This window comes from Scyliorhinus canicula, chromosome 19 (assembly GCF_902713615.1).
Source record: "Scyliorhinus canicula chromosome 19, sScyCan1.1, whole genome shotgun sequence".
Lineage (NCBI taxonomy): Eukaryota > Metazoa > Chordata > Chondrichthyes > Carcharhiniformes > Scyliorhinidae > Scyliorhinus > Scyliorhinus canicula.
The window spans coordinates 16,895,046-16,912,335 of NC_052164.1; the positions used below are offsets into that span (position 1 = coordinate 16,895,046).

At 48.4% G+C, this 17,290-nt stretch overlaps 1 protein-coding gene across 1 annotated transcript in view; it reads right to left on the reverse strand.

Moving 5' to 3' along the window:
• The window catches only part of kcnh4b (potassium voltage-gated channel, subfamily H (eag-related), member 4b), a 235,106-nt gene that overhangs the window by 82,424 nt on the left and 135,392 nt on the right, over positions 1-17,290 (reverse strand). Inside the window, 1 exon segment of the mRNA XM_038779453.1 lies at positions 2,517-2,724. Coding sequence (XP_038635381.1) covers positions 2,517-2,724 — 208 coding nt within the window.

Sequence of the window (17,290 nt, forward strand, 5' to 3'; positions counted from 1 at the left end):
CTCTTGAAGTGGACTAAATAGATCCAATATTCAAGAAGACCTATTCCCAAATAGACACTCATAGTGGTCTGAACATGGACAATGCTGTCATGAATGTAGGCCCATCTTCCAATCAATAAAGGCTTGCAGCTTTATTACATATTACCCTGTGAAAATGAGGGATAGAAATGGCAAGATTAGGGAACCATGGATGACAGGTGGAATTGTGAGACTAGCTAAGATGAAAAAGGAAGCATACATAAGATCGAGGCAACTCAAAACTGATGAAGCTTTGGAGGAATATCGGGAAAGTAGGACAAATCTTAAATGCGCAATGAAGAAGGCTAAAAGGGGTCATGAAATACCTTTGGCTAACAGGGTTAAGGAAAATCCAAAGCCTTTTATTCGTATATAAGGAGCAAGAGGGTAACTAGAGAAAGGATTGGCCCACTCAAAGACAAAAGAGGGAATTTATGCATGGAGTCAGAGGAAATGGGTGAGATTCTTAATGAGTACTTTGCATCGGTATTCACCAAGGAGAGGGGCATGACGGATGTTGAAGCTAGGGATGGATGTTTAAATACTCTAGGTCAAGTCGGCATAAGGAAGGGGGAAGTTTTGGGTATTGAAAAAGGCATTAAGGTGGACAAGTCCCCAGGTCCGGACGGGATCTATCCCAGGTTACTGAGGAAAGCGAGGAAAAAAATAGCTGGAGCCTTAACAGATATCTTTGCAGCATCCTTGAGCACGGGTGAGGTCCCGGAGGACTGGAGAATTGCTAATATTGTCCCTTTGTTTAAGAAGGGTAGCAGGGATAATCCAGGGAATTATAGACCTGTGAGCTTGACGTCTATGGTAGGAAAATTGTTGGAGAAGATATTGAGGGATAGGATCTATTCACATTTGGAAGAAAATAGACTTATCAGTGATAGGCAGCATGGTTTTGTGCAGAGAAGGTCATGTCTTACAAACCTAATATAATTCTTTGAGGAAGTGACAAAGTTAATTGATGAGAGAAGGGCTGTAGATGTCGTATACATGGACTTCAGTAAGGCGTTTGATAAAGTTTCCCATGGCAGTTGATGGAAAAAGTGATGTCGTATAGGGTTCAGGGTGTACTAGCTAGATGGACAAAGAACTGACTGGGCAACAGGAGACAGAGAGTAGTGGTGGAAGAGAGTGTCTCAAAATGGAGAAAGTCGACTAGTGGTGTTCCACAGGGATCCGTGCTCGGACCACTGTTGTTTGTGATATACATAAATGATCTGGACGAAGGTATAGGTGGTCTGATTAGCAAGTTTGCAGATGATACTAAGATTGGTGGAGTTGCAGATAGCGAGGAAGACTGTCAGAGAATACAGCAAAATATAGATAGATTGGAGAGTTGGGCAGAGAAATGGCAGATGGAGCTCAATCCAGGCAAATGCGTGGTGATGCATTTTGGAAGATCTAATTCAAGAGCGGACTATACTGTCATAGAAGAGTCCTAGGGAAAATTGATGTACAGAGAGATCTGGGAGTTCAGGTCCATTGTACCCTGAAGGTGGCAGGGCAGGTCGATAGAATGGTCAAGAAGGCATACAGCATGCTTGCCTTCATCGGATGGGGTATTGAGTACAAGAGTCGACAGGTCATGTTACAGTTGTATAGGACTTTAGTTAGGCAACAATTGGAATACTGTGTGCAGTTCTGGTCGCCACATTACCAGAAGGATGTGGATGCTTTAGAGAGGGTGCAGAGGAGGTTCACCAGGATGTTGCCTGGTATGGAGGGTGCTAGCTATGAAGAAAGGTTGAGTAGGTTAGGATTGCTTTCGTTGGAAAGATGGAGGTTGTGGGGGGACCTGATTGAGGTCTACATAATTATGAGAGGTATGGGCAGGGTGGATAGCAACAAGCTTTTTGCAAGAGTGGTCATGGGGTCACGATTTCAAGGTGAGAGGGGGAAAGTTTAAGGGAGATGTGCGTGGAAAGTCTTTTACGCAGAGGGTGGTGGGTGCCTGGAACGCTTTGCCAGCGGAGGTGGTAGAGGCGGGCACGATAGCATCATTTAAGATGCATCTAGACAGATATATGAACGGGCGGGGAACAGAGGGAAGTAGATCCTTGGAAAATAGGCGACAGGTTTAGATAAAGGATCTGGATCGGCGCAGGCTAGGAGGGCTGAAGGGCCTGTTCCTGTGCTGTAATTTTCTTTGTTCTTTGTTCTCTTTATATAAGCTCAGCTTCCAATCAATAAATATTCGGATGGGTGGCATGTGGCACAGTGGTTAGCACTGGGACTGCGGTGCTGAGGAGCCAGGTTCGAATCCCGGCCCTGGGTCACTGTCCGTGTGGAGTTTGCCCATTCTCCCCGTGTCTGCATGGGTCTCACCCCCACAAACCAAAGATGTACAGATTAGGTGGATTGGCCATGCTAAATTGGCCCTTAATTGGAAAAAAAATAAATTCATAAAAAGGAATAAATAAATAAGTAAATATTTGGATCATTTATTCCAAGGTGGATCCATGTTAAGTCAAACACTTGTCTGGACTTACCAATGTCCCACGTTTGTGGATCATTCACTTCCATCTCCCTCCTGCCAATGATGTACCAGATGCAGGCCATCCAGTGAGCGAGCAATGCAAACATTGACATGAGGAGAGTAAGGACCATAGCACTATACTGGGAGTATCGGTCAAGCTTCTGTAGCAAACGCAGCAGTCGTAACAGGCGCACAGTCTTCAACAAGTGAACCAGGGAGGTCTGAAAAACACATTAGAACAACAACAGTTACACTGGTTCTCTGGTGTCATTGATATTTTTGTTGGGGGCAACATTTAAACTGACATCTAAACTGGTGCAGGGCACTTACTTTGAGTGACTGAATTATCTATTAATCAAAATGTTCAAGTGTGACACCAAAAACAGAACAATCAAGAGGGGGAAACATGGGCGCGATTCTCCCAAAACGGGAGAAATCGTAAGGCTGGCGTCAAACCCGGGCGGGTTTGACGCCAGCGCGCCCCTTCCCGACCGGGAACCGATTCTGGTCCCCAGTCGGGGCTAGCAGCCCGACGCCGCAAGCTCCGGCATCACGGGCTTAACGAATTTCGTTAAGCCCGCTTGCCGGAGTTAGCGCCGGCTGACGCGTCATATGACGTCAGCCGCGCATGCGCGGATTGGAAGACTCCAACCCGCGCATGCGCGGATGATGTCATCGCGTATTTGCGCGAAACCCGCGCATGCACGGGCCGGGATGCCCCTCAGCCGCCCCGCGAATGGATACTGCGGGGCAGCGGAAGGAGAAATAGTGCGCGGGCATTGGGCCCGCTGCCCGCAATCGGTGCCCACCGATCGCGGGCCCATGGCACCCTTGGCACGGCCGTGGTACTGCCGTGCCAATCGGTGCCATGGTTATAAAAAGCGAGTTGTTCCCGCCGTTTTTACGAACGGCCAGACCAGGTGTGTTTGCCGTTCGTAAAAACAGCGTAAAGGGCTGGGACTTCGGCCCATCTATCAGCTGTGAATCGCTGCCGGCCGTAAAAAAACGGCGGCAGCGATTCGTGTCGGGAGTTGGGGGGGGGGGGGGGGAGAATAGCGGGAGGGCGGGAAAAATGTCGGGAAGGCCCTCCCGCTATTCTCCGACCTGTCGTGGGGGGCGGAGAATCGGGCCCCATGTCTCTCTGCACTATTTTTAACAAAGTTGTAAGTAAGGTGGGTTTGATGAAGAAGCCCTTTTGGGCCATCTTTCCAGGATATTAATCATCATCCCACCAGAAACACAAGAGGCAAATAAGCCAATATCTCAGCCACAGCCAGCCTCTAGTTTATAACTGTAACCCTGAGTTATTTTGTTCTTCTACCCTGTGATATCTGAAACCACTGTGTTGGATTTAATGTAGACCTGTTCTCTATAAGCAGGCTTACAGTTTGGTTAAATGTAGCACGCAGAGTATATCTTCCTTTAACGTTTGCACACAATGTAACCCATGTCCAAATGTCCCTGGTATGCACTGGAACCGCTGAATAAAGCAGGGGGCGAGCACTCAAGGATGTCAATTTAAATTAGTGAAGAGCTAACTTAAAAAAGATTTTGGGAAGAATTCTGTGAAGACAAGGTACTGAAGGCAAAAGCACCACAGCCATTCAAAATTTAGTGGGATGTGATGAAAACTATTAATTAGCTTTACATTCCTAGATTTTCCAACTAATATTACTTCAATAAATATGTTGTTACCAACTTTGAAGTAACGCTAATAGGAAAATCTTGGCTTTGGCACCAATGGTGTAAATGTTACTCCCAGTACAGCGCTGTGCGCCTACTGGGAGGAATGAGATTTTCTCGTAATTAGGCTTCTTGTATTACAGTATGTTTCCTTTTTGTGATGCCCTCGCTCCAAAACCCATTTGATCAAGGATTCGAGTAAGCAACTTGATTTCGGGCCCCTGATGACATTACTATTTCTTGCAAACTGCAAGAGGTGAGTGAGAGTAAACTCATGTGGTTCAGTTTCCATTAATACCCCTTCCTCTGGGAAAGCATCTTGGCAACTTTGGCACCATGACGTGGCTGAGGTAATGGGAAAGTTCAATCCAAGGTACAGCACATTGCAACACTCCTCTTCCATGCTACCAGTGTATGAATAAGAATGATCACCTCTGCCACTGATGGCGGGACGAGGCAATGTTTACATCTGGTTTGCTAGTCTATTTGTCTGTAAAAAGACCTCAAAACCTAATGGATGGATTTCATCAAAACTTGGAACACCAATAGGGAAGGACTGATTCGTTTTCGGCATTAGGGCAAATTGACTTTTTAAAAAGAATGTTGTTTGGTTTTATTCAGAATGTTGTTGATTATTTTAGAATGTTGTGGATTGTTTCCACTGTTGTGGTGGAATTGGTCACATTTGTCAAAACGTGAGCAGAGTTTTCAGAGCAGATTGTTGGATGTGGGTTATCCTGCAGCAGTGAGCAGTGAGTTGAAAACTCTTAATAAAAATAATTTCTTTTTTTTTAGTTCTGCAACCAGACAGGGAGAAACTGCAAGGGAGAGTTGTGGAACTATGATACCATTCAATTAACACAGCATGGTGGAAGTGTGTGCTTTACTGAGCAACCTTTTCACTTGTTCCGAGCGTAATTCTTCTTTTCAGACAAACATATATATGGGGGAATTTTCACCTGTTATATCCCATACTCAATTTCCACTACACCGCTCCCCTAAAGAGAGAAAATCTTGCACCTTTCCAGTTAGAGAGAGAGAGAGACAACTCTTCAATATCTCAACCTGTGTCCGTCCTTCATATGAAGCCAGGATAATGAAGGTTGGTAGGTTACTCACTGTGAGTGGTATCAACTGAAGCCTCTTCTTGCCACTGTTCAATTTACAGAAGGGATAAATCAATGGTGACCAGGGGCATGAACTTTGCTTTACTTTCTCTGTCCCAGGGTTTACTTTCTCTGTCCCAAAGACTGTCTAAGCTGACACTAACCAATTCAGTAAGAAGTCTTACAACACCAGGTTAAAGTCCAACAGGTTTGTTTCAAACACGAGCTTTCGGAGCACGGCTCCTTCTTCAGGTGACCTCAGCTCACCTGAAGAAGGAGCCGTGCTCCGAAAGCTCGTGTTTGAAACAAACCTGTTGGACTTTAACCTGGTGTTGTAAGACTTCTTACTGTGCTCACCCCAGTCCAACGCCGGCATCTCCACATCATGACTAACCAATTCAGCAGAGACTTGGAATTAAACCAAGTTCTCATGGTATGACTCGGGACCTAGTGGCAGCTTTAAGTACCAAATTGTCATGGAACCAATCAATCCATTCAATCTTATGAGAACTTCAAGTCTTAAAACAGCATTTCTCCAGTTTACAGTGGTCACTTCATATCTATTTGAGTTGTATCACATTTCTGTGGAATTCAATATTACAGAATTGAACTTTACAAACTCAACCATTTAACAAGGCAGATCCTGTCATTTTTGAATTACAGGATTTTATGACTTTAGATAGAAAATATGTCAGGTATTATCACCATACTTTATAAATTAATCTTCTTAAAATATGCTTGTAAAAATAATAACAGTATAATTCATTTCTCATTACAAATAAAACAAATTCAATGGCCCTTGAACATACTGCAGAGTGCTACCATTTTATCATGTAAATGTTGCCACACTGGAAATAACTGAATATACTGTGGAACATCTTTGCTAAATGCATTTGTGAAAATTTATGGTCGTAAATGCTTTTTCTGCACTTATAAAATGATACAACCCAAATCACACACTGCGTTAATGTATTAGCGATTTTTTCCTGGTGGACGTAGATTTTTAAAAGCCTAGATATGGTAATACCACTGTATATATATATATATGTGTGCCTCTATTAGGGGATGTACAATAGTACCGGCTATTACAGGTTTGTCGGTAAGCCCCTGCATAGTTTGTCGGTAAGCCCCTGCCTGCTAGCTCCGCCCACAGGAGCAGTATAAATATCCATGAGGTCTCCTGAGCTGCCCTTTTACAGCTCCACTTGAGGTAATAACATCTCATGGTAATAAAGCCTCTTTTGTATCGTTTTGTGTTTCTGTGTGCAATTGTTAGCGCAACATTAGATAGGCAGACATTCCCTGAAATTCTTCAATAATCACTTAGCACAGATTGTGTTCCCAAGTAATTTCTTGTAATACTTTCACAGGATGTGGCCATCAATGGCTCTGTCAGCCTTTAATACCCATCCTTAATTGCCCTTGTGTTGCTTTTATACACAGTTCGTGGAAAATATGAGTAAAGACAAAATACAGCGAAAAGAGCAGCCAATACAAAGCTTCAATTCCCAGCAACAAACATGTACATTTGTGGAAAGTGTTATGGGCCAGGGTTTAGAGAACCCCAAAGTGTATCATGGAGTTCACCTGACCCACAACTTTCACTAGATTGTGGTATGGGGAGCACACAGCCCACTCGACAGGTGTGGTACATCAGAAATGGAAAAGTATTTTTTAAAGCAAAACTATGAACTCAAGTTAACCTTTTTAAAATATACAGTGAACATCTTAGCAACCATCAATTCAAATACAACCCCCAAAGACTACAACACTAAGTAATCCTTAATAACTTTCCAAACATCCAGAAGACAAAAGAAACACCTTTTAACAGAAGCACATCAGGTTTACATTCACTACTGAGAACATTTATAATTCTGAATTCACCAAATGATCAAGAGATAGTCTTTTCATGGTAGAGAGATCAACACACCTGCTCTGCCTGGCTTCAGCTCCAACACTGAAAATGAAACTAATACACTCCCTGCAGCAAACAGCCTAAAACAAAGTAAAAAGTTGACAGACAGCCCAGCTCCACCCACACTCTGACATCACTGCAGTAATATGAGCTGCCAAACATTTCTTAAAGCAACATTCTCATGACCAAAGTAAAACAAGATCTGGATAGGAAGACCGGGTTAAGGTGCTCATTTTCACCTCTTTGCTGATGTTAGTGAAAAGATTTGCCTGGCTATAGAGTTGGGACTTTTAATGTGACAGAAAATGGAAGAAAATATATCCTTCAAAGTTACATTTTTAATTTATAATTAATTTATAAAGTTATAGGGCATGATGCAATGGAAAATTGTCTCTGAGTCATTTGGAGCGTGATTGGCAGGGTGTTTCTCAATAGCTGCATTGCCGAGATGTGACGCGTATTCAAAGGCACTTAATGCCATAAATGAGCCCCCACGAGGTTCTCGGCATTACTGGCTCCCTTGCAGTCCAATTCACTGGACCCACACCTCAGCCTCTCCCTGATAACAAGAGGGAGCTGCTTTTAAACGCTCCCTCACCACTCACTCCCAATCAACACACATGCATGGCAGCGCGCACACCTGCTCCTCCCTTTGGGGATGCCGACGTCGCCGCCATCGATGTGTGAGATGGGCCACCCTATTACCCCAAGAGGGGGTCAAAGGACCAGCACAGGGTCAGCAATGACACCTGGGAGGCAGTCTGGGCAGCATGACCAGGCCAACTGGCGTCCAATGTCGTAAGAAGGCCAACGACCTCCACTGGGCTGCATGGGTAAGTTACCATCTCTCTCTTCTGGCATCAGCTGTGCCTGTCAGCCCTCAAACAGGTCCCCACCCCCAGCCACCCACCTCCACACAAATCACTGGCTGACACTTTGCACCCTCCCCACATCTGATCTTTGTGCCCTGGCACCCACCAGCACTATCCCTTCATGTCCAGGTGCGGTGCCCACACATGCCGTCTGCTATAGATCCCTGACCTATCAAGTGTGCAGTTCACAATGCCCTCTCTTTGACCCCGCAGGAGAATGATAATCAGGAAAGGGTGAAGATGGGGGTGTGTGGCAAGATGCCAGAGAATGGAGGCCTCACCCCCGATGAGGAACAGGCCCCGGGAATCGCAGGGTTGACCGAGGAGTGAGCAGACACTGACAGCGAGGTTGGCCTGTGCCGCAGAGGTGAGGACACACTGCCCCTTCACCCCGATGATCTGTCTCAAGTGAGTTGTTCAAGTCAGACAAAATGATCCTTCCTTCTCCCTGACCACATGTTCATTGTCTCGCAGGATCTCCATCTGATGGGGCCGAGTCATCCGGAGTCGTTCCCCCCCCTAGCCACCCAATTGACCACCTCGAAGGAGAGCTCTGAAGACACCATCATCGAGCTGTCACAGCTACCACCCCCACCTTCCACCAGCGCAGTGACACATACCTCAGTGGAGGACATTAGTGGACAGGCTTCTAGGGCACAATCGAGTGCGTACCACACATTGCTGTTGCGCATCAGGTGGAGGCAGGAACATCCAAAGCAGTTCGAGGTCTGCTAATCCCAGGACTGAGCTGTGTCCCAGTCAGATGCTGAGCCTCTGGATAAGGATCTCACTGAGGTGATGCAGATGAAAGGCCAGAGCCGTGACATTCAGGCGGGGATGTCAGTGACATTCCAGCAACTGTGTAGCCAATTGGAGGAGTCCAAAAGGCTTTGGGTGAAGGAGATGGTGCCAACAACGTGTGGCACCGAGGTCACACTGCTAGGGTGGCGACCATAGTGGAAAGCCTGCAGCCTGAGGTCAGCGTCTTGATTGTTGGTGCCCAAGGCATGGCTCAGTCTGTGACAACCATGGCTAAGGGCCTTGACACCATGTCCCAGTTACAGAGGGACATGTTCCAGACACAGGTGGACATTGCTGAGGCACTCCAGGGCATGGACCAGTCACTGAGGACCTTGCTGAGGGCGTTGACACCATGGTGCAGAAAATGGGGAGCCACCAGGACTGGCAGAGCCAGATGACTCAGAGGCCTTTGGAGATTACTGTGTCCCTCCATCGCATGATGTCCCCCGGAGCCACCGCAAGGAAGGAGGAGGCGCTCGATGCAACTTTAGGCCTATCAGCAATGAGACAATGGCAGTCTCCAGTTCCACCGACTATCCCCTTCCTGATACCAGCGCAACTCAAGGGCAGCGGGCAGAAAAAGGTGGCATGGCCTTGGCTATGATGCCATGGGCAGGATTCTCTCAGCCTGTGGCAGGGCAGGGGAATCCCCGCGACTGGCGCGAATCGTGCCACGCCGCCTTGACGCTGGCACGCGATTTTGGCCTTGTCTGCTATTTATCCGCACGCCCCAATCCACGCCAGGTGCAACGCGATGGACGAATTGCACCAGAATTTTTTTTTTGGTTCATGAGTCAACATTTATTGGCATTCCCTAATTGCCCTTGAATTGAGTGCTTTGTGAGGCAATTTCAGAGGGCATTTTTTAAGAGTCAACCAGATTGCTGTGGGTCTGGAGTCACATGTAGGCCAGACCGGGTAAAGATGGCGGGCGCGATTCTCTGCCCCCCATGACGGGTGGGAGAATAGCGGGAGGGACTTCCCGACATTTTTCCCGACCTCCCGCTATTCTCCACCCCCCCCCCCCCCCCCCCCCCACGGCCGCCCCACGACACGAATCGCTGCTCGCCGTTTTTTACGGCGAGCAGCGATTCTCCCCTAGCCGATGGGCCGATTTCCCAGGCCTTTACGGCTGTTTTCACGAACTCCAACACACCTGCTCTCACAGTTCGTGAAAACGGCCGCAAAGTGCCGTTCTGGAGAACCATGCCACCGATTGGCACGGCCGCACCACGGCCATTGGAGCCGTTCAATCCGTGCATGCGCGGCTGACGTCATCATTTGCATCAGCCGCCGTTAACCTTGGCGCGCGGGCTTAGCAAAGTTCGCTAAGCCCGCGATGCCGAGGTTCACGGGGCCCCGCTGCTAGCCCCGACCGGGGAGCAGAATCGGGTCCCGGGAGGGGGCGCGGAGGCTGCCGTGAAACACAGCCAGTTTCACGGCAGCCTTCACGACTCTCCGCATTTGCAGAGAATCGCGCCCGGCAGATTTCCTTCCCGAAAGGACATTAGTGAATCAGTTGGGCTATGATGACATCATACCGGAAGTCTGCAGAGGGATTTGGATAGGTTAAGTGAACGGGCTAGGGTCTGGCAGATGGAATACAATGTTATTTTTTTTAAAAAATAAATTTAGATTACCCAATTATTTTTTCCAATTAAGGGGCAATTTAGCGTGGCCAATCCACCTACCCTTCACATTTTTGGGTTGTGGGGGCGAAACCCATGCAAACACGGTGAGAATGTGCAAACTCCACACGGACAGTGACCCAGAGCCGGGATCGAACCTGGGACCTCAGCGCCGTGAGGCAGCTGTGCTAACCACTAGGCCACCGTGCAGCCCTGGAATACAATGTTAACAAATGTGAGGTTATTCATTTTGGTAGGAATAACAGCAAATGGGATTATTATTTAAATGATAAAATATTAAAACATGCTGCTATGCAGAGAGATCTGGGTGTGCTAGTGCATGAGTCGCAAAAGGTTGGTTTACAGGTGCAACAGGTGATTAAGAAAGCGAATGGAATTTTGTCCTTCATTGCTAGAGGGCTGGAGTTTAAGACTAGGGAGGTTATGCTGCAATTGTGTAAGGTGTTAGTGAGGACACATCTGAAATGAAAATGAAATGAAAATCGCTTATTGTCACGAGTATCCTTCAATGAAGTTACTGTGAAAAGCCCCAAGTCGCCACATTCCGGCACCTGTCCAGGGAGGCTGGTACAGGAATTGAACCGTGCTGCTGGCCTGCTTGGTCTGCTTTATAAGCCAGCAATTTAGCCTTGTGAGCTAAACCAGCACCTGGAGTATTGTGTTCAGTTTTGGTCTCCTTACCTGAGAAAGGACTTACTGGCACTGGAGGGTGTGCAGAGGAGATTCACTAGGTTAATCCCAGAGCTGAAGGGGTTGGATTACGAGGAGTTGAGTAGACTGGGACTGTACTCGTTGGAATTTAGAAGGATGAGGGGGGATCTTATAGAAACATATAAAATGATGAAGGGAATAGATAGGATAGATGCGGGCAGGTTGTTTCCACTGGCGGGTGACAGCAGAACAAGGGGGCATAGCCTCAAAATAAGGGGAAGTAGATTTAGGACTGAGTTTAGGAAGAACTTCTTCACCCAAAGGGTTGTGAATCGATGGAATTCCTTGCCCAGTGAAGCAGTTGAGGCTTGTTCATTAAATGTTTTTAATATAAAGATAGATAGTTTTTTGAAGAATAAAGGGATTAAGGGTTATGGTGTTCGGGCTGGAAAGTGGAGCTGATTCCAAAAAAGATCAGCCATGATCTCATTGAATGGCGGAGCAGGCTCGAGGGGCCAGATGGCCTACTCCTGCTCCTAGTTCTTATGTTCTTATGTCATCTTAAGAAGGACAAGGGTGTCCACACTGAGTAAAATAAAGAACTACGGGCACGATTCTCCGCAAATGCGGCGAGTCGTAAAGGCTGCCGTGAAACTGGCCTCCGCGCCCCCTCCCAGGACCCGATTCTCTCCCCCGGGCGGGGCTAGCAGCGCGGCCTCGTGAAGCACGGCATCGCAGGCTTAGCGACAGTCGCTAAGTCCGCGCGCCAAGCGTCACGGCGGCTGACGTGCACGATGACGTCAGCCGCGCATGCGCGTGTGACGTCATCATGCAGATGCGTCAAAGCCGCGCATGCGCGGGCCGTCATGCCCCTCAGCCGCCCCGCGGACTGATCCTGCGGGGCGGCGGAGGAACAAATAGTGCGCGGGTATGGGACCCACTGCCCGCGATCGGTGCCCACCGATCGCAGGCCCATGCCACCCTTGGCACGGCCGCATGCCAATCGGTGCCATGGTTGTCCGGGACGGCACTTTGCGGCCGTTTTCACGAACAGTGAGAGCAGGTGTGATTGCGTTCGTGAAAACGGCCGTAAAGGCCTGGGAACTCGGCCCATCGGCCTGGGGAGAATCGCTGTTCGCCGGAAAAAACGGCGAGCAGCGATTCGTGTCATGGGGCGGCCGTGGGTGGGTAGACTAGCGGGAGGGCGGGAAAAATGTCGGGCAGGCCCTCCCGCTATTCTCCGACCCGTCGTGGGCAACGGAGAATCGCGCCCGGTTTATTTACAATAACGATATGTACACTACCCAGTAGTTCCCTACCGGATTCCTTTTCTCTGTAAGTGCCTTACTGGCTGACCTTTGATACAGCGGTTAATAGAGATCCCCGTCTCCCAGCGAGGGAGCTCGTTCTTCGCGAGGGCCACGGGGGAAGATAATAATTCCCATCCCGTAAGAACGATGCGGGATATCACAGTCACCTTTCTGACTTTTCATTCCAGATTTTTCCAGATTCAAACTTCACCACCTGCTGTGGTGGATCCCCAGAGCAATCCCCTGGGCCTCTGGATTACTGGTCCAGTGACAATACCACTATGCCACTGTATTCCCTAATCTTTGACTTAGAAAAATATAAGCAAATTTTTTCAAACATTAGTAGTTTAATTAAAAGGATAATAAGTTAGTGTATCACATTTCAAATTATAAACTGGAAACAATTACAAAGTATTATTTTTGAGTTAAATGATCCTGTGAAAATGTGCTGTCAATAAATCCAGTCATATTTACATTCATAGAATTCAAATACTTATTGATGAAGAGCCCAGGTGAAGAATCTTCAGTTGATACTCTACACATGGGGTGGGGTTCTCCGAGCCTCCGCGCGAAATCGCGCTCGCGCAGTGGCGGAGAATGGGCGTCAAACCAGAGATCGAGTCCAACACCTCTTCCGCGATTCTCCGGTCCCTGGATCTGGAGAATCGTCGCCAATCGGGCGCGCGCGGTCGACGCGGCGCCGGTCGGGGGCCATTGAAAGAGGCCCCTGCGGCGATTCTCCAAGTGCAGCTGGCCGAGTTTCTGCCGGCGTGGTTCTCTCATTGTTCCACCCGGCGGGCACTCAGCGTGGAGGCTGCGGACTCAGTCTGTGGCCGCCCTGGTGGAGGAGCCGGGGGTTCATTCACCGGGGGGCCTCCAGGACGGCTAGTCTATCGATCGGGGGCCACCGATCCGCGGGCGCGCGCAATCTGGGGGGGTCCTATCTTCTTGGTGGTGGTCCGCGGTGTAGGTCGGCCATGTCGCGCGGGGCGGCCAACACAGGCCACGGGCGTGCGCATTCAAGGACCCCCGACCGGACGTGCAGGGCCCTGTATCGGCAGCCGGAACTGCGAGGAGCACTCTGGGGCACTGCTAGCCCCCTCCAGGTTAGTGAATCGGCCGCGTTATTTTGCAGGCGTGGGGGACATAGCCCCATTATTGGACAATCCCGCCCATGGCCACTTTTGGGACAGAATTGCACATCAGCCTCTGCTGCAAGATGATGGCTGAAACTTTCCTGCGGAAGATCTACAGCTGACTAGTTTGTGATGCAGAGCGAGGCCAACAGCTCAGGTCCAATTCCAATACCTGATGAGGTTACCATTAAGGCCTTCTCAATCTTGTCCCTCGCTTGAGGTGTGGTGATCCACAGGTTAAATCACCTCTAGTCAGCTCTCTCCCTCAAAGGGGAAAGCAGCCTATGGTCATCTGGGACTATGGTGACTTTACTTTACTTACTATAGTTGATATAGGAACTGGAATAAAAAGTACCTTAAAGCCCAGTTTAAGGTTCTCTTGAAAGATGAGAATGAATCACATCGTGGAGGAGGACTTTCTGGACTTTAACTGCATCTAGTCATTCCATATCTGACCTTGGAGTCCTGAGTGTGTGCATAAAATGGAAATAAGATCCTTTTTCCAGAACTACTGTCCTGTAGCCGGCATGGTGGCACTGTGGTTAGCACTGCTGCCTCACAACGTCGAAGATTCGGGTTCACTTCCGGCCTTGGGTGACTGCGTGGAGTTTGCATTTTCTTCCCGCATCCAAGTGGGTTTCCTCCGGGTGCTCCGGTTTCCTCCCAGAGGCCAAAGAAGCGCAGATTAGATGGGGTTATGGGGATAGGGCGGGAGAGTGGGCCTAGCTCGGGTGTTCTTTCAGAGGGTTGGTGCAGACTCGATGGGCCAAATGGCCTCCTTCTGCACTATAGGAATTCCATGGATTATGAAATTCAGGAAACAAGAATTGGCATCACACAGAAGTGCCTGAATATGAACTAGAAAAAGTGTTTTACTCAGAGCACTTGGATTTACATTAATAAGATGGACATTAAATATAATAGACAATGTTAATAATCACAATTGTAACACTTTGCCTTGTTAGACTACTGCAGGACTCACCAGAATTCAAAGACAGGAAGGAGGTGTCTTTCCATATGATGAATCCTCCCCATATGATGAATTCCATCGATTGAAACCTCCCCACTTTGATGGGTTGAGGTTAAAGTTTCCAACTTTATTTAAACTTTACTTATTGCCCACTGACACGCCAAGAGCCATTCGAATGCTTTCAACAATCCTTAGGTGGCTCTACCTCCTAATGCTCCACCCTTTTACCCTGCCCTAGGTGGCCGTCTTTTAGGATCTAAAAATAAACCTTTGAAATTGTGTAAGATATTTCACAGCGATGCTTAGAGCTAATCTACCTCAGGGCCGTGTGGTTTCTGCACTTCCCTGTCTGTGCAGAGCTGGGAAAATTCAAGGTAATTGCCTTCATCTCTTTCTGGTTTATTTCTAGAAGTTAAAGTAGCTGCAATCACTGAAAATGACTGCCACCAGATTATAAATCTATAAGAACAGCGCTTCCAGCAGAATTCGTCCCTCTGCTGTTGTACTGCATTCCACTGTATTTTCCAATATTGGAAATTTATTCCAAGCATTTATTATGTTTTGAATAAAGGTATTCTTCCTAAGATTAGGTTTAAATTTACTGAATACTTCTAAAGTTTTTTTCAAGCGTTTTTCTGGCCTAATATATTTTTTTGGGTTTACTTTGGGTTAATGTGTATTTCTATGGCCTTAGTCATTGAATTTCTACAGTCCAGGAGGCCATTTGGCCCATCGGGTCTGCGCCGACCCTCTGAAAGAGTTCCCTGGCGAGCCCACACCCTTTCCCCACCTAACGTCTGGACATTAAGGGGCGATTTTAGCATGGCAAATCCATTTTAGCATGGCATCACTAGAATGTGGGACAAAACCAGAGGAAATCAACGCAGACACGGGAGGAAAGTGCAAACTCCAAACAGACAGTCACCCGAGGTTGGAATTGAACCCAGGTCCTGGTTCTGTGAGGCAGCAGTGCTAACCACTGTGCTACAGTGCCACCCGCAATGAAGGCCCCCTCCTAACTTCAACCTTTCTCGTGTTGCTAACTCTTCAAGATCGACTTGGGAGTCGGCGGGAATTGAAGAGCAATCGGGAAGAATTATCACACGGTCATTTATAAGGGGCTGTTTAGCGCACTCGGCTAAATCGCTGGTTTTGAAAGCAGATCAAGGCAGGCCAGCAGCACGGTTCGATTCCTGTAACTGCCTCGCCGAACAGGCACTGGAATGTGGCGACTAGGGGCTTTTCACAGTAACTTCAATGAAGCCTACTTGTGACAATAAACAATTTTCTTTTCATTTCATAAAGCGTGTTTCGTTTTAGTCTGGGGATATTTTGGTTTATTAATTATAAAAATATTGGGCGAAATTCTCCCAAAACGGGAGAAATCGTCAAACTGCCGTAAAACCCGGGCGGGTTTTACGGCATCGCGCCCCTTCCCGACGGGGGACCGATTCTGGTCCCCCATCGGGGCTAGCAGCCCGACGTCGGAGGCTCCGACAAGTCGGGCTTAACGAAAATCGTTAAGCCCGCTTGTCGGACTTAGCGCCGGCTGACGCGTCATATGACGTCAGCCGCGCATGCGCAGGTGGGAAGACTCCACCCGCGCATGCGCGGGTGACGTCATCGCGTTTTTGCGCGAAACCCGCGCATGCGCGGTCCGGGTTGCCCCTCAGCCGCCCCGCGTATTGATACTGCGGGGCGGCGGAAGGACAAATAGTGCGCGGGCATCGGGCCCGCTGCCCGCGATCGGTGGGCACCGATCGCGGGCCCATGGCACCCTTGGCACGGCCGTGGTACTGCCGTGCCAATCGGTGCCATGGTTATTTTTTTCCAGGTGGTCACGACGTTTTTACGAACGGCAGGACCAGGTGTGTTTGCCGTTCGTAAAAAGGTCGTAAAGGGCTGGGACTTCGGCCCTTCTAACAGCTGTGAATCGCTGCCGGCCGTAAAAAAACGGCGGCAGCGATTCGTGTCGGGATTTCGGCGGGGGGGCGGGAGAATAGCGGGAGGGCGTCAAAAAAGTCGGGAAGGCCCTCCCGCTATTCTCCCACCCGTCGTGGGGGGGGGAGAATTTCGCCCATTGGATATGGAGAAAAAACTGTTTGAGAGTCAACACTCATCCAATTGGATAACAGAGGGTCTGTTAGTTCTCCAACTGAAGATGGACATGTTGGGCAGAGGCATGGGGGCAGAGACACGGGGGCAGAGGCTGGTGGCAGAGGCATGGGGGAAGAGGCATGGGGCCAGGAAGTCACATGAAGCAACCTCTGGGTATACATTTCACCAGAGTTGGCAAATCTCCTCCATGCCAGGATGGCAAATTATTCTGGAGTCAGTCCTTTAAATCCTCTTGAAACTGGCCAATCAGGAGGCCGCCGCCCTCCTTTGTGTGACTTTGTGACCCATTTTAAAGTATTTCAGCAACATGCGACAATCATTCAGCGATGACTTAAGTAAATATTAACTTTCTGCTCAGGTTGACTCACTTACCATCATGCTTTGAAAGCTGAGGACAGTCGTGTTTCTGTTAAAACACGCTGAACTGTAGTAGTCTGCGATGATCACATTTTCCAGAGAGTGCTATCAAATTGTACAAAGCCAGTGTTCACAGTTGGAGGGCGCGATCTACTGGCCGTGTTGCGCCCGAACGGAGACGCAGACGGTTGATGCTGGAAAATCCCTCTTCCGGGCTCT